The 24,172-nt window shown below is 38.6% G+C and overlaps 1 protein-coding gene across 3 annotated transcripts in view; it reads left to right on the top strand.

The window, feature by feature from the left end:
- CDC14A (cell division cycle 14A) overlaps positions 1-24,172 on the top strand; it is a 169,235-nt gene that overhangs the window by 8,639 nt on the left and 136,424 nt on the right. For all 3 annotated transcript variants that reach the window (XM_003260116.3, XM_003260117.3, XM_012500327.1), the window contains exon 3: positions 16,025-16,100. In XM_003260116.3, coding sequence (XP_003260164.1) covers positions 16,025-16,100 — 76 coding nt within the window. The remainder of the gene's footprint in view (positions 1-16,024; positions 16,101-24,172) is intronic.

Raw genomic sequence — 24,172 nt, 5'->3', positions numbered from 1 at the left:
ATAAGGCGGTGAAAACATAAAATTTAGCCAAGGTGCTAAGGAGAGTTATCTTAACAGGGCTAGTCATAATCATGCAGCCTGACAGAGAGCTCCAAGTGGGCTGCAAGAGATCCCAGTGGGGAGCTGTCAGCCTTCCAAGTTCTTTCTGTGCCAGGCCACCACAGGGCGGCTTCATTATTTTGTTTGAAGTAGATTCCTAAGACATCAGATGTTCTCATTTGTAAGTTCATAAACACATTCCCAAGCCAGAAGTAAATGACTTTTACTTAGCCACAGCTCAATACCCCTTTGTGCTTAAAAAAAAAAAAACCAAAAACCAAAAAACAAAAAAACTAAAAACAAAACCACAAAAAAGCCTCACAAAACTCTTGACACATTTTTATGGGAAGTGAAAAGCATAACTTAAAACTTTCATAAGTGGTTGAAAATTGCTATACAAGAAACTTAGTATTTAGATGGGATAGATTTTGATGCAGAACACTGTACTAATGCTTTGGAGATATGTATATGTAAAGAAGGAAGTAGAAACACCTGCAGTACAGGATAATACATGACCAAAGCTGCAAATATATGTGTTAGGAGTTCAAGAAAGGAAGAGATTATTGCTACCCAGGGTGATAAGCACTGAGCTAGTTTTTGAAGGGTGTATAATAGCAAAGAGTACATTTTATGATCTCTGTGAGGACCAGTACTACCTGTTTTTGCTCACCATTATGTCCCAACACCTAGCACTGTGCCTGGCATAGATACGGGGCTCAAGAAATTTTAGTTGAATGAATGAATGAGTGAGTGAGTGAATGAGGAACAATGGAAAGAAAAAGATTTCAGGCAGAGTCCTGAGAAAAGGCACAAGAGGTGTTTGGGAATAGCAAGATTCTGTTAGAGGAGGTGTAATAACATTTGAATGGAGAGGAGTCACAGGTCACAGCAGCAGTCACTTAGTTGGGGACTGGATTGTGGAAAACTGTTTGGCTGTCAGTAAATTGTGCTTGCTTGTAAATGGCAGAGAGTGACCAGGGCCCTACTTTAGGACGAGTGCTGCCATCGCTTGAAGGTGGGGTCAGTTAGGCTATGGCAGAATTGGATTAGGGTTGTAGCAGTAGGGAAAGAAAGGCCAGATGGGGAGAGGCTAGGAGGAATCGGTTGACTGGATTCAGGACTGACCAGATGAGGGTAAGGAGGAGGAAGCAAAGGTGAATTCAAAGTTTCTGGCTTGGGTGACTGGGACAGAGTGACACCTTTAAGTAGGTGAGGTACGTAAATCAGAAGGAAACTGCCTTTTTGCTATTCTGTTTTGTTTTGAGGATTGGAGATAGGAAGTAAAAAGGGGGTCATTATAATGGAGTCTTTGTCTTTTGTGATCTTTAAGCAGAAAATAAACCGTGTCTGTCCTGGATATTTAAAATGTGGGGAGGTAAGTGGCACAACTGATCTCAAGTTCCTTTCTGGCTTTGTGATTTGAGCTGAATTTCTTATACTTAATTGTGAAATTCATTGTGTCTTAGAAAGATTTTTTTTTTAATTTTTCAAAGAATATTGCTTTTCTACAATGAAGACATTCAAACCTACAGTGCTATAAATTTTTAATTGGCATAATTTTGTGTATGCAGTTTTAAATGCTGATATTTTTTAATCATACATGAGCATTGTAAACCAATGCCATTTTTCAAAATCACCATAAATGTCTATATTAATAATATTTCAGGGAAAGGATATACCATACTGTATTGAACATTTTTCTCTCTTTGGTCATTTCGGTTGTTTCCTATGTCTTGTCATTTTAAGTTGTTCCAATTCACATTACTGAAGCAAAGTAGAGCTGTGAATAATTCTTTTTAAAGCTTTAGTTTCAATTTACTTAAAAAAAATGTTGGTTTGTTTTAATCAACGAAATACTTTCAGGAGCAGCAAAGAATTTTATGTGGATTGAGAGTCATCAAAAATATTGCTCTATTTATTCAAAATATGTAACATCCCCAATTCTTGACAACTTGAAAATGAAGCAGCATTGTTGCCTGGGGTAAATACCCGGGGTTCTTCATCTCACCCAAGAAGATTAACAACAGGGACACGTGAGTGGGTTAAGGAGCAGAGAGTTTAATAGGCAGAAGAAAGGAGAAAGGAGAGCAGCTCTCCCTCTCTTGTGAGACAGAGGAGTCCAAAAGGGAAAGGCGGGCCTGCAGCTCACCGCAACAGGTTTTATAGTCTGGCTTGAGGAAGCGGTATCTGATTTACATAGGGCCCGCAGATTGGTTCAACCAGGTGTGATGTTTACGTAGTGGGCGGGGAAGGCTGGTCACCCCATCCCAGTCTTATTATGCAAATGGACTTTCCACTCGGCCAGTGCCATCTTGTCTGCTCCTCACTGTACATGTGGCTGGCAAAAAGAGAAGATGGAGCTGCCATTTTGAACATGCCTAGTCCCAGGTAGTAATATTCCTACTGGCACAACTGCCGACATTCACCTGTGCAAGTTTCCAGCTTGCTTGTTTACGTGTGCAGCTCTATTTTACCGGCAGCTCTTTGTTAGAAGACAAAATGATTTTACGGCTGCTTTTCATTAAAAGGAAAACCTTATTGAGGACTCCTGTACCCTCACTACCTGCCTAAGTAATTTCTTTTAACTCCTATATCAAAAACATCTGGTAAATGATCACAATTATTTGTTGTTGACAGTGAATTCCTTTATAAGAAATAATTTGTGTAAACTGTAAATTTGAATAAGACATTTCCTTTATTGTTAATTTAATGTTTTGGTCTTAAATATGTTCACATCCTAGTGACAAATTGAAGAATTTGCCAGTTTAGACTTCTTTTTTTTATAAAATTTAATTTTCTTTTGAGAACCGGAAAAGGTAGTTTATTTCAAATTTGGTCCCTATGATTGATGTACTTTAGTAATACATTTATTCAGTTTTGTCTGTCTGGAAATGTGGCATTTCAGTGAGACAACTTCTACAGAGAATTGGAAAATTACATTCTGAAATATCAAAGTTTTATAATTTGAATAATTTATGGAAACCTTTCTAAAATGAATATGCATTTCTGCCTTCTTAAAGAATTTACTGGCCAGGCATAGTGGCTCAGCCTCTAATTCCACGCTTTGGGAGGCCAAGGTGGGCAGATCGCTCGAGCAACATGCTCGAAACCTGTCTCTACAAAAAATACAAAAATTAGCCAGGCATGTTCCACATAACTGTAGTCCCAGCTACTCTGGAGGCTGAGGTGGGAGGATCACTTGAGTTCAGGAGGTTGAGGCTTCAGTGAACCACGAGCGTGCCACTGCACTCAGCCTAGGTGGCAGATCAAGACCCTGTCACAAAAAAATAATTTGTTGATCACAATTTACTTTTTTTCTGTCATACACAGACTTCATCATTATGGATGATCATCTTTTTTTTTTTTCTAATTTTTTATTTTTGAGATCGAGTCTCGCTCTGTTGCCAGGCTGGAGTGCAGTGGCGCGATGTCAGCTCACTGCAACCTCTGCCTCCCGGGTTCAAGCGATTCTCTTGCCTCAGACTCCCAAGTAGCTGGGACTACAGGTGCATGCCACCATGCCCAGCTAATTTTTGTATTTTTTTTTTTTTAGTAGAGATGGGGTTTCACCATGTTGGCCAGGATGGTCTCAATCTCTTGACTTCGTGATCCGCCTGCCTCGGCCTCCCAAAGTGCTGGGATTACAGGCGTGAGCCGTCGCTGCCGGCCCTGTGATCCTCACCACAAGTTTTAGAGTAATTATTTTCCTTTTGAGGGCCTTTAGCCACTTTATGAAATCTGAGGGTTAGCCTTTTATGTGTGGGGAAATCGTTCATCGTTCTGTTTTCCAACAAAGCTTTGCATATACTGTCTGTATAGCTCTCCTGCCTTCAGTACTAGCCATTGAATAATGGAGTTAATTTACACTGCTTGAGAATATTTCTGTGGGAGTGAATTTTAATTTTCCCAGTGCATTCCTGAAGAAGTCTCCTTTTGTTTTCATTAATCTGAGTCTCTAAGGGAGTTTTTATTAATTGACTTTCTCTAAGGAGGGATGTTAGAATTACAGACCCTGATACTGGAAGGTTTCTTGATACCATCTGGTCTGTTGTTTGGCTTTAAGGCAAAGTGAAAGCACTCACCCATTTTACAGAAACAGCAGCTGACACCTGACCTGACCAATATTTACCTCGGGTTAAGAAGGTAGTAAGTGGAGAACGGTTCCTCACCCTCTGGTGTTGTAAACCTGAACTTTCTTAGAAACCTAGACAATGCATCAAGGGACAGGATTGATAGTTGATATTGGGGTTCTCTCCTTCATGATCTCAACAAATGTCAAACTTTTTGCAGATGGGTAAGTAATAAAGATGTCAAGTTTCCTAATACATGTAGCTGCTTTGTAGTCTGTGGGTTTGCTTTCTGGCTGTGCAGAAAACAGTAAATTTCATGGAAAAAGTTGTGTTCTTTTCCTTCCCCAAAGAGGAGACACTCTGAGGGAAATGTCTTCTGTACCCAGACCCAATGCACTGAGAGGACAGATAGAACGGAGAACATCAAATAGGGCAAGTAGACCTTGAGAAACATTTGAATAGTTGAATGGGTTTGTCCAATAAGGATAACTAGAGTCATAGACTCTGTAGGCTCTATATAACAGCTAGAACTGTGATATATGATATTACATAAGAGCTGGAAAGAACTTTAGGAGCCATCTAATTCAGTGGCTTCATTTGATAGATGAGGACGCAGAGTCCCAGAGAGGCTACGATACCAGATTAGGGACATTGAGTGACCAAATTGGGACTGGAACCTTTTGGCACCCAGTGATCTTTAGTTCTACATCAGACTGCTATGTGCGTGGGAAGCTTGTTAGATGTGCAGCCACTCTTCCCCAAGAAGTTGGCATCAGTGTGACTGTGGGTGGTTATGCTAAAGGGCTTGAGCAAAAACACACTAGTGCCCTCATCTGAGGTTGGTATTTGTTATGCAGTTAGGTGCTTTTTAAAATGTGATCATTATGAGTTCAGCCATAATAATCATGTCTCATACAGAAACTTTATCATCTGACTGGAGGGGTGCGGATAGTATTCTAGTGATAGGGAAACTATTAGGTAATGTGTAGTCCAGAGGCATTGCTGATCAATTTCAACAAAATTTTACACACACACACACACACACACACACACACACACACACACACGATCTCATTGTGTTTTGGAGGATACTGCTATTTTAGCATTTATCACATTGTAATAATATCTTTACCTGTCATCTCAGTAGATAGTGAGCTCCTTGTCGGGAGGGACTGGTGACCAGTAGGCTTTTAGTAACTATTTGAGTGAGCAAGTGAATGAAGAGACAAAAAATGTCAGCAATGCTGGTAAAACATTGAAAGGTTGGCATGCCTTATAATGATCTTATAGAATTTATTCATCCTATTTTTAAAGCAGTTAATTTTTTTTCGTATTGCAAGAACTCTGTGATGAATATGCTAACTTGTAATGCCTTGCTTAGAATAGGTAGTCATAAATTTTATTGAATAAATGGGTAATTCTTGGAATGTACCTTATCTTTTTGCTGAGGTGCTGGGAATTTTCACATGAAGCTTCTAATGTGTAGAATAAGGTATAACAATACTTCAAACAATGATTCCTCTGGGAATTGACTCACTTAAATTATAGTTTATTAGAAAAACTGAAGACAAAATAATGGTACATCATAAACTTCATAAATCTGTGAGAAGAGATGCACATGTTGAGTATGACAGCAAGGCTTCTAGGCCCAGCTTCGATGTCCCTTCAAATTTGTAGGACCTGCACCTGTGGGGTGGTGGGTGATCCTACCCTTGTGAACGTTTGCTGTGATCCTTGGGCTCCCGTTTCTTTGTTCTCCCGGTAAGGAGATGAACCTCCTTCCTCTTCCACTTGCAGGACTCCAAATGCTCCAATTCTTTTAGTTTCTTTCCTGTCAAAACAGAAAAGGGTTTGATTTTAGCTATTTACACTTACTGAATAAAAAGATGGATGGACCGATTTTCCCTTAATAGTTTATGAGTTTCATTGTAGGCATTGACCCATAATTTGCCAACCTTCTTAGAAGAAATCTGCAAATAGGTGGAGAGAATCATTCGTTCATTTGTTCATTCATTTGGAGATGAACCCATGGGTACTCTGAAATAATAAAATGTCCATGTGTTTCCCTGGCCACGAGACCAAAAGACTACTCCCCTTTGCCAAGACAAAGTGGGGGGACCCTTGCTTGGCTGTGGCTCTGGAGGCCTTTTCCTAGGAAATGCCAGAGTGGAGAAGACTCTGTCCGTTGTCATTAACTTCAAGTTTAGGAGCGCACTCAACCCTCAGATTTCTGAATAGTCTCTGAAGCACTTATTTCTGCCATCTCCTCCCTTTTCACTATTCCCCAGGTTGATGACCTTCCATTTCTCTTCTTCCACCATGCTTTTGTTCCAAGCTGCCCAAATAAATATTTTTTACTTTCTAGCACATTTGATTATTTTAATTGATAATTAATTTTTATTTTGAATTTCCCTCTAGCTAATAGTATGTATTATAAGTATGTTTTCATTTTTCCCTCAACTCTGGTGAAGAAGGTTCTTACAAAGGAGCATGTTGTTGGAAGATGTCTTCTTTATTCACAGTATTTCATTATACCAAAGTTGGTGATAACCCAGCATGGTATGAACAACTATCAGCAATTTTTCAATGATCTTGACATTAAAAAATGTATTTATTAATAGTAAGCTAGAAAAGTTTATGTATAAGACTATATTATTTTAAATACATAAATAGTCTTATAAGTGTAAGTATTGTATCAAATGACCGTAAGATAAGATAGAGCTTGTTGGCTTCATATTTGTCTGTGACAATTCTGACTTTTGAATACTTGTTCAAAATTGCTCTTGGTTGTGCAAAACTTTTGACTGAATTTTTTTAGTGTAACTTGAAGCTCATCCGTCTTTTTGTGGGATATAAAGGCTGGCCCACTGAGCTTCAACATACTGTGGGGTGGGAAGTCCTCTGGGTTAGGATTGCTTATTTTTTTTTTCTACCTTTAACCTGAGGCTCTTGCCAAAAAAGAGGCATAACTTCTTCATTGTTGCTGTCTTTGGATAGCAGCCTACTCTTAAAACAGCCTGTCTTTTTGAGAGACAGTGAAGGAGGGTGGGAACTAGATCCTCACCTATTTTTCCGTTCTCTCATGTTCCAAGTCCCAACTGGCTTTTTGGAAATATGACCCTCTTGAACAAAACAGGATAAAAATTACCAGGGCCTAATCTCACTGTTGGGAAATAATTGGGCCCTTGTAGGGAAAGGATATTGTCTTCAAACATTTTATCTATACTTCCTTTATGGTACTTGGTAATTTCTTTTATCTTTTAGTTATTTTGATATGTCTTTTCATCTTGATCAGTATTGTCCATCAGTGCAGAACATTGTTGAATTCTGTAGCCATTAGCTACACGTGGCTTTTGAACACATCTGAAATAATTGAAGAATTTTTAATTTGTTTCACCTTAGTTAATTTAAATTTAAATAGCCATGACTAGTGGCTACCATGTTGGAGAGTACAGATCAACTTAAGGATAATGTTTGTATTTGATTTACTTTCTCCTGTGTTATTGTAGTATACCAATTTTATTTCCTGGTGTTTGGTGAAATAGGTTCATATGTGAACCATATTGCTTTCAAAAGTACACGTGGCTAAGCCAATCTGATTGTTAGAAATTGTACATCTTTGCATTTGAGATTGAAATTGGCTTGTAATGGTTAGTATGAAACTGGAATTTGATGACTTGAATTCTTTTTTAAAAAATTTCAACTTTTATTTTAGATTCAGGGGTATATGTGTAGGTTTGTATACAAGCATATTTTGTGATGCTAAGGTTTGGGGTATAAATGATCCTGTCACCCAGGTAGTGAGCATAGTTCCCAATAGTTAGTTTTTCAACACTTTACTCCCTTCTTCCCTCCCCACTTCAGTAGTTCTTCATATCTATTGTTGCCATCTTTTTGTCCGTGAGTACTCAATTGTGTAGTTCCCACTTATAAATGAGAACATGCGGTATTTGGTTTTCTATTCCTTCATTAATTCTTTTAGGATAATAGCCTCCAGCTTCATCCGTGTTGCTGCGAAGATAGAACGATTTATTTTCTTTTGGATATATACCCAGTAATGGGATTGCTGGGTTTAATGGTAGTTCTAAGTTTTTTTGAGAAATCTCCAAACTGCTTTTCACAGTGGCTGGACTAATTTAGATTCCTGCCACCAACAGTGGGAATCTGTTGTTTTTTGGCTTTTTTTTTTTTTTTTTTTTTTTTTTGAGATGGAGTCTCACTCTGTTGCCAGGCTGGAGTGCAGTGGCACAATCTCGGCTCACTGCAACCTTCGCCTCCTGGGTTCAAGCAATTCTCCTGCCACCGCCTCCTGGGTTCAAGCGATTCTCCTGCCTCCGCCTCCCAGGTAGCTGTGACTACAGGCGTGTGCCACCACGCCCAGCTAATTTTTGTATTTTTAGTAGAGATGGGGTTTCACCATGTTGGCCAGGATGGTCTTAATCTCTTGACCTCATGATCCGCCCACCTTGGCCTCCCAAAGTGCTGGGATTACAGGCCTGAGCCACTGTGCCTAGCCTTGACTTTTTAATAGAAGCCATTCTGACTGGTGTGAGATGGTGTCTCATTATGGTTTTGATTGGTGTTTCTCTGATGATTAGTGATGTTGATCATTTTTTCATATGTTAGGTGCCTGTATTTCTTCTTTTGAGAAGTGTCTGTTCATGTCTTTTGCTCATTTTTTAATGGGGTTATTTTTCTCTTGTTCAACTGTTAAATTCCTTATGGATTCTAGATATTAGACCTTTGTCAGATACATAGTTTGCGAATTCTTTTCCCCTTCTGTATGTTGTCTGTTTACTCTGTTGATAGTTTATTTTGCTGTTCAGAAGCTCTTTAGTTTAATTAGGTCCCACTTGTCAATGTTTGCTTTTTGAAGACTTAGTCATAAATTCTTTCCTGAGGCCGATATTTAGAATGGTGTTTCCTAGGTTTTCTTCTAAAATTCTCCTTTTTTTTTTTTTTTTTTTTTTTGAGACACCTAAGTTGGAGTGCTGTGGCATAATCATGGCTCACTGCAGCCTTGACCTTCTGGGCTGAAGTGATCCTCCTGCCTCAGCCTCCCAAGTAGCTAGGACTATAGCTAGGACTATAGCCACACCTGGCTAATAAAAAAAAAATTTTTTTTGGAGACAGGGTCTCATTTTGTCACCCAGGCTGGAGTGCAGTGGCACCATCAGAAATCACTGCAGCCTCGACCTTCCGGGCTCAAGCAATTCTCCTGCCTCAGCCTCCCAAATACCTGGGACTACAGGCATGCACTACCACACCCAGCTAATTTTTATAATTTTTAGGAGATGGGGTTTTGCTATGTTGCCCAGGCCAGTCTTGAACTCCTGGGGTCAAGCGATCGGCCTGCCTCAGCCTCTCAAATTGTTGGGATTACAGGCGTGAGCCACTGCACCCAGCCTAAAGTTTTTTTTTTTCTTTTTTTTTTTAATAGGGATGGAGCCTCCCTTTGTTGCTCAGGCTGGTCTCAAACTCCTGAGCTCAAGCAATCCTCCTGCTTTGGCCTTCCAAAGTGCTATTTCATAAGCATGAGCCATGGCTCCTGGCCTCTTCTGGGATATTTAGTCTGAGATCTTACATTTAAATCTTTAATCTATCTTGAGTTAATTTTTGTATACGGTGATGGATAGGAGACCAGTTTCATTCTTTTGCATTTGGCTAGCCAGCTGTCCCAGCACCATTTATTGAATAGGAAGTCCTTTCCCTAATGCTTATTTCTGTTGATTTTGTTGAAGATCAGATGGCTGTAGGTGTGCAGGTTTATTTCGGGGTTCTCTATAATGTTCCATTGTTCTGTGTGTCTGTTTTTGTACCAGTACCATGCCGTTTTGGTTATTACAACCTTAGAGCAGAGTTTTAATTTGGGTAATGTGATGCCTCTGGCTTTGTTCTTTTTGCTTATTGCTTTGGCTATTTGGCCTTATTTTGGTTCCATATGAATTTTAGAATAGTTTTTTTTCTAATTCTGTGAAAAATGATATTGGTAGTATAATAGGAATAGTGTTGAAACTGTAGATTGCTTTGGGGAATATAATGATTTTATCCATATTGTTTCTTCCAATCCATGAGCATGGAATGTTTTTTCATTTGTGTTGTCTGTGATTTCTTTTAGCAGTGTTTTGTAGTTCTCCTTGTAGAGATCTTTCATCTTGGTTAGATGTATTCCTAGGTATTTTAGTTCTTTTGAGGCTATTGTAACTGGGATTACATTTTTGATTTGGCTCTTAGCTTGAATATTATTGGTGTATGGAAATGCTACTGATTTTTGTACATGAATTTTGTACCCTGAAACCTTATTGAAGTTATCAGTTCCAGGAGCCTTTTGGCAGAGTCATTAGGATTTTCTAGGTATATCATTATATCGTCAGTGAAAAGAGATAGTTTGACTTATTTTCCTATCTGAATGCCTTTTATTTTTTCTTTGGTTGCTTGCTCTGGCTAGGACTTCTAGTACTGTGTTAAATAGGAGTGGTAAGAGTGGGCATCCTTGTCTTGTTTCAGTTCTTAAAGGGAATGCTTCCAGCTTTTGTTCATTCAGTATGATGTTGGTTGTGGGTTTGTCATAGATGGCTCTTATTATTTTGAGGTATGTTCCTTTGATGCCCAGTTTGTTAAGGATTTTTACCATGAATGGATGTTGGACTTTATCAGAAGCTTTTTTTGTGTCTTTGAGATGATCACATTTTTAAAAAATGTTTAATTTTGTTAATGCGGTGTGTCACATTTATTGGTTTGCATATGCTGACCCAACCTTGCATTCTAGGAATGAAGCCTACTTCATTGTGATGCATAAACTTTTTGAGGTGCTGCCGGATTTGGTTTGTTGAGGATTTTTATGGATAACTTGAATTATTTTTGCTTTCCCAAAATTTATTCAAAGTGAGTTTAAGAAGCTGAAATAACCATGGCTAAAAATTCCAAATTTAACTTCAAATTCTACCAGTGTCAATATTCATATTCAAGTAGAAAAAAACAAGGTATATTAGTCAAAAGTGTTGCTTCCATTAACCCAAGGATACGAAAATCTCTTATATAGAAAAAAGGTTACCTTAATCAATACTGGTAGGTGCATATTTATACACAGGCATACTGTGGAGATATTGCAGGTTTGGTTCTAGACCACCACAATAAAGCAAATACTGCAATAAAGCAAGTCACACAAGTTTTTTTGGTTCCTCAGTACATAAAAAAGCTATGTTTATGCTATACTGTGGTCTATTAAGTGTGTAATAGCATTGTGTCTAAGAAAGCAATGTATATACCTTAACTAAAAATACTTTATTGCTAAAAAATGCTAATGATCATCTGAGCCTTTAGCAAGTAGTAATCTTCTTGCTGGTGGAGGGCCCTGCCCCAGTGTGATGGCTGCTGACTGATCAGGGTGGTGGTTGCTGAAGGTTGGGGTGGCTGTGGCAATTTCTTAAAATAAGACAGCAGTGAAATTTGCCATATTGATTCACTCTTCCTTTCATGAAAGATTTCTCTGTAGCATGAGATGCTATTTGATAGCATTTTACTTAGAGTCTTCAAAATAGGAGTTAATCCTCTCAAACCCTGAGGCTACTTTATCGACTAAGTATGTGTAACATTTTAATTTTTTTGATGTCATTTCAACAGTATTCACAGCATCTTCAACAGGAGTAAATTCCATCTGAAGAAACCAGTTTCTTTGCTCATTCATGAACAAAAGGTGTGAGCATGATAAAGTTGAATGAGAAGCAACTCTTCATTCAAGTTTTATCATGAGAATTTAGCAATTAGGCTCTACTTCTAATTTTAGTTCTCTTGCCATTTCCACCACATCTGCAGTTACTTCCATCACTGACATCTTAAACCCCTTAATATTATTCAGGAGGGTTGGAATCAACATCTTCCAAACTCCTGTGAATGTTAATATGTTGACGTCCTCCCATAAATCTTAAACCTTACGAACCAACCTCTGCTAACTTCATACTTTTATTCTGCAGCTTCCTCACCTCTCTTAGCCTTCATAAAATTGAACATAATTAGGGCCTTGCTTCGGATGAGGCTTTGGCTTAAGGGAATGTTGTGGCTGGTTTCATCTTCTATCCAGATCGCTAAAACTTTCTCCATATCAGCAATAAAGCTATTTTGTTTTTGTATCATTCGTATGTTCACTGGGGTAGCACTATTAATTTCCTTCAAGAACTTTTCTTTTGCATTCACAGTTGGCTGTTTGGAGCAAGAGGCCTAGCTTTTGGCCTGTCTTGGCTTTTGATACACCTTCTTCACTAAGCTTAATCATTTCTACCTTTTGATTTAAAGTGGACCATGTGTGACTTTTGCTTTTACTTGAACACTGAGAGGCCATGATAGGGTTATTAACTGGCCTGATTTCAATACTGTCGTGTCTCAGGGAATAGGGAGGTCCAAGGAGAGGGAGAGAGATGGGGGAATGGCTAGTTGGTGAAGCAGTCAGAACACATATGACATTTATCAATTAAGTTTGCCATCTTATTTGGGTACAGTTTGTGGAGACCCAAAACAATTACAGTAGTAGTATCAAAGATCACTGACCATCATAACATACAATAATGATGAAAATTTAAAATATTGTGAGAGTTACCAAAATGTGAAACAGAGACATGAAGTGAGCACATGCTGTTAGAGAAATGGAACTGATAGACTTGCCTGATGCAGGGTTGCCACGGTTCTTCAATTTGTAAAAAAATGTACTATCTTTGAGCATGATAAAGTGAAGTGCAATAAAATGAGGTATGCCTATACTCTTCATTTTGGTTCTTTTGAGTTAGTTTTTTTTGACTTGTCTTGGACTAGTCAGTAAGGGGATTATAGGTACAGTTCATTTTGGATTTGTGGGTATTTTGTTTACATTTACAATACAACACCACACTGGGAAGTTAAGAAATGAGTCTAGAACTTTTATTTCAAATCACTGCTGCTTTCTTTCTTTGGCATCTCTGTGTTCTTCTCATGAAGCCTGTGTAAAGGGACAGCTAAATTTGGTGCCACCTGTAATATAAATTTCAAAATATTACCAACTTGCCTAATAGGGATAAAATATACAAATTCAGTATTCTTTATTTATCTATGGCAAGTGGCTATTGGCAGATTTTATGTAACATAATGACATAGTTATGATAGTGTCATTTGGGTGGCAGCAAAAAAATTAAATGACTAATTCAAAGGTCTTTTGGGGATGGATTTTGGAAATATGTTGGTATTTAGTAAATTTGTGGTCTAGACTAAATTGAACTTAAAGCATTAATGAACAAACTATTTCATAATGAATACTCGTTTCTGGTTTTGTATTATGTGTAGGACATTCTTCTAATCGTAAGTATATGATACAGTCCCTGACAGAGAGACTTAACATTATAGCTGATTAAGTAGAATCAATACTTAAAATAATTTGCAATATTTGGTAGTATATGTAGTGGACTAAAAGAATGACTCAGACGGTAAGTTTTGAAAACTTTGAGAGAAAGGTGTTGCCTAGGATGATTGGAAAGGCTTCATGGAGAAGGTGGGATTTGTACTGGACTTTGAGCAAGGTAGAGTGTAGCAGAAAGAAAAGGAGGACACCCTAGACAAGGAAACCGATGTGAGTAGAGGCTTAGATTAAGAATACATATAGAATATTTGGGAATAAGGAATGGACATGTTTGTTGGAATGCAGATTTCCTATGGGGCCTCTCAGGAGATAAGGTCAGCCTGGAAGCTAGGGGAATGTTGTGTAAGGCTTTGATTGCTGGGCCAAGGAATTATTCTACAGGCAGTAAGAAACCATTAAACATTTTTGAATAGTGGGAGGATATGTGAGAACTGAGACTTTATGAAGACTAATGTCTTTCTTGGAATACAGGATGATTGGGAAGGGGAGAGAGATTTTAAAAAGTATAGGCATTTCTCAAAAGAAGACATTTATACAGCCAACAGACACATGAAAAAATGCTCATCATCACTGGCCATCAGAGAAATGCAAATCAAAACCACAATGAGATACCATTTCACACCAGTTAGAATGGTGATCATTAAAAAGTCAGGAAACAACAGGTGCTGGAGAGGATGTGGAGAAATAGGAACACTTTTACACTGTTGGTAGGACTGTAAACTAGTTCAACCATTGTGGAAGACAGTGTGGCGATTCCTCAAGGATCTAGAACTAGAAATACCATTTGACCCAGCCATCCCATTACTGGGTATATACCCAAAGGATTATAAATCACACTGCTATAAAGACACATGCACACATATGTTTGTTGCAGCACTATTCACAATAGCAAAGACTTGGAACCAACCCAAATGCCCATCAGTGATAGACTGGATTAAGAAAATGTGGCACATATACACCATGGAATACTATGCAGCCATGAAAAAGGATGAGTTCATGTCCTTTGTAGGGACATGGATGAAGCTGGAAACCATCATTCTGAGCAAACTATCGCAAGGACAAAAAACAAAACACTGCATGTTCTCACTCAGGTGGGAATTGAACAATGAGAACACTTGGACGCAGGAAGGGGAACATCACACACCAGGGCCTATCATGGGGTGGGGGGAGCGGGGAGGGATAGCATTAGGAGATATACTTAATGTAAATGATGAGTTAATAGGTGCAACACACCAACATGGCACATGTATACATATGTAACAAACCTGCACGTTGTGCACATGTACCCTAGAACTTAAAGTATATATGTAAAAAAAAAGTACAGGTGTGAGATGAAAAGGATCTGGACTTCTGTTGGCAAAATAGGAAGAGAAAGGGAAGGGATGAATTATAGTAGTAACTTGTTTGATATATCAGAATTAAATATTTATTGGTTGGCCTATTGTGATTGAGAGATTTAATGCCTGAGTGACTGGGAGAAGCAAAGTGTTTTTTTGTCTGGAGGGCTGATGTGAAGGAAAGATGGGTTGAGTTTTAGATATTCTGAGTTCCAGGTGACGGAAGGGCCTGTAGATGGTGGACCCAGCAGGTAGCCGAGATGGAGAAGACTGACACTGGCTCTCAAGTGGAAGAGACATCACTTTTCCATAGGGTCGTCAGTTAAATTCGTGACGTTGGCTAACAGAGAAGATCTACAGATTGATGACTGTATCCTGGAGATGTTAGGGGATGAAGAGAGGGGGAGGAGCCAGTGTGTCTTATAATACAGAAAGTTCATGGAGAACGAAAACTGAAAAAAGACCACTGGATTTAAGATACTTAAGAATTGTGAGCTATGTTTCAGAGGAATAGTTGGAATCCAAAGTACACAAGTAAGTTTATGACTAAAATATATGATAAAGAAATAAAAGCAAGTAGTACAGGCCATGTACTTGTTATATTCCTGTTGGTTCTTTCTTTGCCTGCTCTTTAGTGCGTTTACTTAAATGGTCTGGCAGGCAGATAAAAGGAGGTGGAACTTAAAACTGTCCAATTAGTTCTGTTTTCTTTTTTTTGAGATGGAGTTTGTCTTGTTGCCCAGGCTGGAGTGCAGTGGTGTGATCTCTGGCTCACCACAACCTCCACCTCCCGGGTTCAAGTGATTCTCCTGCCGCAGCCTCCCGAGTAGCTGGGATTACAGGCAAGCACCACCCTGCCTGGCTAATTTTGTATTTTTAGTAGAGATGGGGTTTCTCCGTGTTGGTCAGGCTGGTCTCAAACACCTGACCTGAGGCAATCTGCCTGCCCCGGCCTCCCAAAGTGCTGGGATTACAGGCGTGAGCCACTGTGCCCGGCCACTAGTTCCCTATTAAGAGACTAGTTAGAGTAACTAGAGGGCATTAGGATGAAACCATTAGTTATTTGGATTATACCATGGATCAGATTAGTTATAAGATAATTGAAATTTGATTGTAAATTTAATGAAATTAAAGATGAACATTGATGTTACTGAAAATTATACTTTGACTAAATACTACATTTTCTTGTATCTTAGTTTCTATGCAGATTTTGGACCGCTGAACTTGGCAATGGTGTACAGATATTGCTGCAAACTAAACAAGAAACTAAAAGTGAGTATTGTAGTGATATTTATAATTTGGAATTAAAACATTTGAACCATAGGATCTGCTCAGTGGGGTTGGTGTGCACACAACATTTAGTCAGGTGATCTTGATCTCTGGAAATTTATGTGAGTAGTCCACCTAGAATTTGAAAGTGATCCTCCTGATTATACCACAAAGGACATGGTAACCTCTTTCAATTTTCAGAATGAATTGCAGTATGAGCTGAATGAAGTCACTGGAATAGTGATCTAAGAAAGAAAGCACAAATCCTTTTAGGTTGTTGTTAATGAGTCTCTATCAAATTCCCTCCTAGGATAATTTTTCGGAAACCTTCAGATACGCCTGTAGACCCTATTTCCAAGTGATGAACGGGGCTCATCATGGCTGGAGCTGTGCACATAACATTTTCTGTTTGGTCAAGATTGAAATTTTTTGCATGTTTCTTAAGTGTTCTGTGTAGTTAACAGCCAAGTGAGATTGATGAACCAGCAGCGACAGAGAATGGAATTTACCTGAGATGACAGAATTCTGGTCATACATTTAGTATTCATCTATAGTTTTGATTTCACATGGGTATCTGGTTTCATTTTCTGTACTTTTATGTGGATTTTGGCATGTGGCTTTTTTTTTTCTTCTTCAAGCATATGAGGAAACTCATCTATATACCTAGTTTTAGTAAACTTATTTTATCACACAGAAAGCAGTATTTATCTCGTCTTCCAATTTCTAAATGAAGATCTTAACTATTTCAGTTGGAAAGACAAAATGCTATACAGCGGACTCTTAAGGATAAATACTAAATTATAGTGCTCAGGTATTTTACTCTTTCTGCTGGGTAAAATGTTACTGGTGTTACATAGCACAATGCCTTGGACATGTTAACTGTTCTGTGATTATCTTTTGATTTGATTGGTTTTTAATGATCTTAGGTATAAAAAGCAGTCTGATAGAGAATTTCCTGTAGAATATGTTGTATCCTTATGAATTTACAAATTTTTGCCATTGATTTCAAAGTGAGACGTGGACATGGAATTATACCAAAAAGAATCAATAATCATATAACATATTACATTGGTGCAAAAGCAATTGTGGTTTTTACAATTACTTTTTTTTTTTTTTTTTTGAGACGGAGTCTCGCTTTGTCGCCCAGGCTGGAGTGCAGTGGCGCAATCTTGGCTCACTGCAAGCTCCGCCTCCCGGGTTCATGCCATTCTCCTGCCTCAGCCTCTCCGAGTAGCTGGGACTACAGGCGCCCGCCACCACGCCCGGCTAATTTTTTTGTATTTTTAGTAGAGATGGGGTTTCACCGTGGTCTCGATCTCCTGACCTCGTGATCCCCCCGCCTCGGCCTCCCAAAGTGCTGGGATTACAAGCGTGGGCCACCGCGCCTGGCCTACAATTACTTTTAATGTTAAAAACCACAATTACTTTTGAACCAACATAATAAAATCTGTTTTACTCAACTTTTGTAGGAATTAACTTACAAAGTTGTCTGACTTGAAAAGATACATGTAAATTCCTTTAATTAAGCCAGATCTGTTTTTTAGAAAAGAAGCCAGTATTTTAGAAAGTAAAATAGAGGTTTGTGCAATCACCAAGGAAGTAAATAATATCCTTTTTATATAAAATGAACTTTTAATGGCTGAGTAAACAAGAAAAGGATAATTAATAAATAATGGAAGTCTATTTTTTTCTTTTGAAGACCAAGGAATTTCTTTGCTGTCTTGATTAGTCATTAGTATGTAGTTGGTATGAATTGGGTATTATAATTAATCTGGGAACTGAGTACTATCTAGGGTAGCCAAAGAGAAAGGAGTCATTATTAGGAAAGTAAAATCACTGGTCTGACTCAGTGTTCTACTTATAGCAGTTGCACAAGAGTAGATGGGTTGAGTTGAGACTATTTTTTCTACCATTTTCTACACTGAACAGTATGGTAAGTATATATATGTAAACTTGTTTCTATTTGCTTTCCTTTATAATGCTTTGTTTCAACATTATTAATAAAGTTTAAACACTCTCCTTGGTTCATTTTAGTGGTAAGGTAATCTGTTGGTTGTCTGGAATGACATATGTAGCTTTAGGACAATTAATGGGCACTGCATTACTTGCTGAATGATTGAATTTTAAAAACCCAAATGTTGATAAGTCATGAGTTATCTCAATGAAGCATACTACATAGAATCTCTAAAGGAGAAAAAGATTTACTGTACCAATCCAAAGTTGGAATTGCTTCAGTTTTGTGGAATCTTAGTTTCTTCATCTGTAAAATAGGAATTATACAACTGTCACAGGGTGGTGGTTAGTATTATATTAGAAAATATATGTGTCTTAGTCTGTTTTGCATTGCTATAAAGGAATACCAGAGGCTAGGTAATTTATAAAGAAAAGAGTTTTATTTGGCTCACGGTTCCACAGGCTGTACATGAAGTATGGCACCAACATCTGCTTCTGGTGAATCCCTCAGGAAGCTTTCACTCTAGGCAGAAGGTGAAGGGGAACAGTCATGTCATATGGCGAGAGAGGGAGCAAGGGAGAGGGAAGGGAGGTACCACACTCTTTAACAACCAAATCTTGGGGGAACTAAGAGTGAAAACTCACTCAATCCCCTCAGAATGGCACCGAGCCGTTCATGAGGGATCTGCCCCCATGACCCAAGGCCCCACCTTTTAACACTGGGGATCACATGAGATTTGGAGAGGACAAATATCCAAACTGTATCAATATGTAAAAGCTTTGTGCATTTTAAAGTCCTATACATAATAAAGTTGCCAATGTAACATTTGTGAACTCTGATAGGGAATATAATAAAGACAGTTCTTCTACAAAATCGATGAACACCCGTTTCTCAGCCTTAAAGCTATTGTTTTATATGGGAAAGCTGTCCAACATAATTTTAGGAATCTAAATGACCATTTAGTCAAGACTCAGAAAGGGAGGCCTGGGAAAGGTGTGTGACTTGCCCAGTGCAGCAGGCAAAGTCAGGACTAGATTTCATGGCTCTTGACCACATTTTTCCTGTTCTTCTTTCCCCCTTTGGTAGGAACCATAGCCTCTGGTGAACAATCATCCTTTGTTCACTCTTAGCATTGCCCCAGCTACCTGACCTTGTTGTCCCACGCTGACTTTGAGGCTCCTCCGCCTCTTTCATTCCAGTAAGTGTTAGGGCCCTTCTGTCTGCTTCACTTCCAGGAACCCAGACTCTAGATTCTCCCCCTTGGAAAATGCCTTCGTTACTCACTTTGCACATTCTGTCCCTCTCACACTACTGGGACTGCTAGACCTTCAGTCTCCCTGTTCTCTCAGTCCACTGGCACCCTGCTGATGTCTCTTGCCTGCAGCCCATGGTCACTTACTTCAGTAAGGTCTTGGGTACTTTGCTTTCTTGTCTTTCTGCCTTGCCAGCTCTCACCCTTGTTGTCTTCCCAGTGGATGATTTCATGCACTAATTTACTGGGAAGCAGCAGTACCCCTGCCACTCCCAGCCTTGCACTTTACTCTACCATACCAGCTGTTCCATGCATTTGCTCATGAAGACCAGTCTGACTGGGATGCCCTTACCCTCTGGCTTGATAGCTCTTCATTCTTTAATACCTTGTCCAGCCACCACCCTTTAGGAAGCATCTTCTTGTCCTTTTGGACTGGATTGAGGGTGCCTCCCTTGTTTGCCATCATTCTTTGTGCAGATCTCTATCGTTGATGAATTGTAATTACCTGTTTGCACCTGTCATTCTCACTAGACTATGACCTTCTAGAGGGTGGAAGGTGGAGGATGTCATATATCTTTGTGTTCTCAGTGCCTAGTGCAGGGACAACACACACACAGAGACTTCTTTTGACTTTGTCATGATCCCCTTGATTTGCAGATCCCCCTTTCTCCTTTTGCTTCCAGAGGTTTCAGAAGAAGAGCCTGCCTCCATCCTTCCTGTGCGCTGATTTCTTAACCCTTTGTTATATAACTTTTGCCTTCCTTACTCTACTGAAACTGCTCTAATAATGTCTTAAATGCTGAATCTGATGGCACTTGCTGGATCCTCAAACTCTTTTACTGCTCTGAGTAATTTCGCACCGTATTAACCAGTAACTTCGTCTTAGGATTCTTCTCTTGTGTGATTTCCCAGTTCTTTTAGGCACATTTCATTTTTCAGTTTGGAAATTTTTATTCCTTCCAAGAAAGCTTGTATGATTTTTCTTCCTCTTTCTGTGCTTTATATAGATAGGTAATAGTTTGCTGTACATTTTATTCCAATCCAAAATTTCTCATTTTTGAAATGAGAAGGTATTTTTTTCCAGTTGATGATTTGAGGTGGTGATTTATCGCTATTTTTGTGTTTATGTGTCCATATGCATTCTATTCCCAATGTCCTTATTTTAATTATGTCAATTAGAATGGAAAATTATCCCATCAAACATATGCTTAGATTAAAAATCCAAACATAAAAGGCATCATCACCAATAAAAAACCTGCCGCTTATTTAAACTGTACTTGAAAAAATTGTCAGTACTAGGAGTTAGGCAGTAATAGGTTGCTGTTTGGTCTTTCCCCTAGGATAGGGGAAGCAATCAAAAGAGGGAAGATGCATTGAAGTGAGAACAATTTGTTAAACTGTGTATGTTATTTAATGTTAAATGTTATCAATGATTGATAGCCTTGAGCCGGAATTATTATTCTGGTAATTCAAGGGATCCATAAACCCTTGAAATTATATGTACAATTTTGTATGTATTTACATTTTTCTTCTGGGAGGATTCATGGCTTTTTTTCAGGTTCTCAGAGGGATCCTTGACACAGACATGCTAAGAACACTGGGCTAAAGTATTCTGAAAAAGAAGACTTTACTAACAAAAGACAAAGTTGTGGTATTTTGAAAAAACTGAATACCTTCCTCAATCTATTCTTTTTTTTTTTGAGATGGGGTCTCACTGCGTCACCTGGGCTGGAGTGCCATGGTGCAGTCATAGCTCACTGCAGCCTCAAACTCCTGGGCTTTGATGATTCTCCCACTTCAGTCAACTGACTTACTGGAAATATAGGTGCACATTTCTGCACCCCACCTAGCTATTTTTTTTTTTTTTTTTTTTTTTTTTTTAGTTTTTGTAGAGGCAGTGACACACTATGTTGATCAGGCTGGTCTTGAACTTCTGGGCTTAAGCTATCCTTCTGCCTCAGCCTCCCAAAGTGGTGGGATTACAGGCATGAGCCACTGTGCTTGGCCATCAATACAGTTTTAATTATTGATTTCATTTTCCTCTGAGAAAAATAAAACCTGAGCTTGGAGAAAAAAAAATCTCTGAAAAAAGGGGACATTTTCTAGGGCAGTGCTTTTTCTTTTTTTTAATACCTGCTGTTATGAATCAACAGGATAATTACAGTAATCTTGAGGACTATTTTAAAAAAGGATTAAAGGAATATTCACGGAAATGTAATTTTAAATTTACAAAACATCCCACATAGCCCTTTCAGGATAAAAGGGGAAGGGGGTGGGTATCATGAAACCAACGATTATATTGAAGCATTGGAAGTACCTGGCAGATGGTGGGGCTTAGGGAATGTCCTTGTTGCAGAATGAATCAGTGCCATAATCCTATCCTGGAAACCAGGCACCTGCCACCCTATCAGGGGGTTATATACATGAGAATTCTTTTGATATAATGACTAGACCACCCTATTATAACTACAAAAACATGTTGAGATTTCTTCATTTGGTTCTCTTCTGTTTCTGGCCCATGGGTTTGTGGGGAAGAAAAGCAAGCTACATTCTGGAGATAGTTCATGTAGTTTAAAGAGGTTCTAGGGGCTCCAAAGCAATGTCAACTCCCATAGGAGTGAGCATATACAGAGTTTGCAAGGCAAGAACCCCTTATGCCTGTTAGGAATCCTCAGGCAGGAAGAACCCCGTTTATAGAGAATCTCACGTGCTTTCAATTATTGATTATTAACACGATCAAATCATCTTTATGAGCAACTTTTCTCTGACATTTTGACTTCTACTTTAATCAAATGTGCCATTTCATTAATGAAATGTATTGGGTTTGAAACAAAATGGGCCGCACAGAGACACCTTTTTCTTTTTAAAGAAATGATTCAATCTATTTCATCTTGGCACTAAATAAAAACATAAACCATATTTTGTTTTGTACAGCCAAAGAACATTTTCCAGAGTATTCCTTTCCTGAGAAAGTTGGAGGTAAAACTTGTAAAGGTCATGGCTGCTCACAGGAAGACCTGCTCATTTTATCGCTTTTGCAGTGAGATGACCACTGATTGCTATGGAGTTGCTGATTGCTGCGGCCATTACTGGGCTAGCCTAGCCACCTGTAAGAGAATGATGCCTTGGTCATTACGGTCCCTGTGCTGTGATCTCCTTAATATGACCATGATCATTGACAGAACTTGCATGTTTAGGAGGTGCATGGGCTCTATTTTTATTAAAGAGCATATATGCAGGCTGCATTAATGTCTTCCTTAGCTCAGTCAGACTGATTCATACAGCTTAATTAAATACAGCATTCTAACCAAATAACTTAAATATTTTACTTTTTCTGTGTTTCTTTAAATTGACCATTAACTCTTTTTTTTTTTTTTTTTTGGCTTTGGCTTTGAGCCTAATTGCATCACCTTTTGTTATTGAATGGTTAAGTAGTTTGTGCTCTCCTGACTGAAGCTGAACAAGTGCATGATTTGTGTGTGTTGCCATAATCCAAGCGTAGCCTGAGCTATTTGTTATTTGTGCAGCTTGTCATTATTTTTTTCTCTCTCCAAGTTGCTGTGGCTTGTGTTTTACAAGGAGTGATCCCACTAGTATATAACCTTCCACAGAGCTTTTCTTTCCAAGATAGAAAACGTCTGGGGTCAATACCCTTAATTTGTATTGTTAGTCTATCATAGCAGTCATTGTACTTTGGTTTATAAGTACCATTAAGTATTTATGATATACACTTATGATTTATATAACAGGGGCAAAACTTTGACTCTCAGGTAAGCAATACAGAAATTTCTGTAGGTTTGATTATGTTAATTGATAGATAGTCAATACTAAATTCCACCTTTTATCTACTATTTTTTTTGCCTTGTTAAATGAAACACTTACTGTACCTGTAATTAGTATCATTTTATTGGTCTTTGTGTGCTGTAAATGCATCCCTATACAGTTATTCTCCTCTGTTTGTAATAAGCCTTGGCCAATATTTTGTATTAAATATTCATTAGCCTTTGAGGTTAGAGAGTGGGTTTCTTCTCCCCTTGTCACTGCATTGCTCAGCAAAGTGTTTGACACACAACAGCTGCTCAATTCATGCTGATGGAACCCATAGAACCTTCTTCAGCCACAGTGTCCTGGCACCCAGATTTAGCAAATTGGTCACCTGTGGCCTGCATTCTGTCCACAGACATGTTTTCTTGAGCATAAACACTGTTTAAAAAATTTTAATTCATAGTCAACATCTGCAGTTTATGAAAGCTTCAATTTTGGCTTCTTTTAAATATTGCAATATCTGACTGTTCTGAACCCAGATTCCCTCACGAGAGCAGTAGGTTGGAGCTTACTGCGCTTTGGATGGGGAATGCTTTTCTTATTACCAGCTGCCCCACTTCAGATTCTTGGCACCTGAGAACATCTGAATTTGGAACTTCTGGAATAATGACATTTAAGGCAGCTTAATTACGGAATCAGTAAAGGGACTTGTTCCTAAGGTGTTATCACCTGGAATGCATGAATTTACAAATTGTAATAAGGTTTGCTGAGGAATCTGGGGAAATGTGTTTTTTGTAAAATGCTTTTAAAAGGCTTATTGCATGATTTAGAATTCCTTTTTAAGAGAATGTAGAGTTCTTTGGGGACTACTTGACCAGATGGACAGTGTTTTAGCTTCATATAAAAGATTCCCAGGGGTGGGACCAGTTACATGTTTATGTAGTGCTTCTCCAAAATTTAGCCATATCTTAGAGTAGTGGATTTCAATGTGTGGTGTCTGGACCAACAGTGTCAGCATTACTGGAAAACCTGTTAGAAATGTAAATTCTCAGGCCCTGCTGAATCAGAAATTCTGGAGGTGAGACCCAGCAATCTGTGTTTTAA

This window comes from Nomascus leucogenys, chromosome 12 (genome assembly GCF_006542625.1).
Source record: "Nomascus leucogenys isolate Asia chromosome 12, Asia_NLE_v1, whole genome shotgun sequence".
Lineage (NCBI taxonomy): Eukaryota > Metazoa > Chordata > Mammalia > Primates > Hylobatidae > Nomascus > Nomascus leucogenys.
This window is presented reverse-complemented; position numbering and strand designations above follow the sequence as displayed.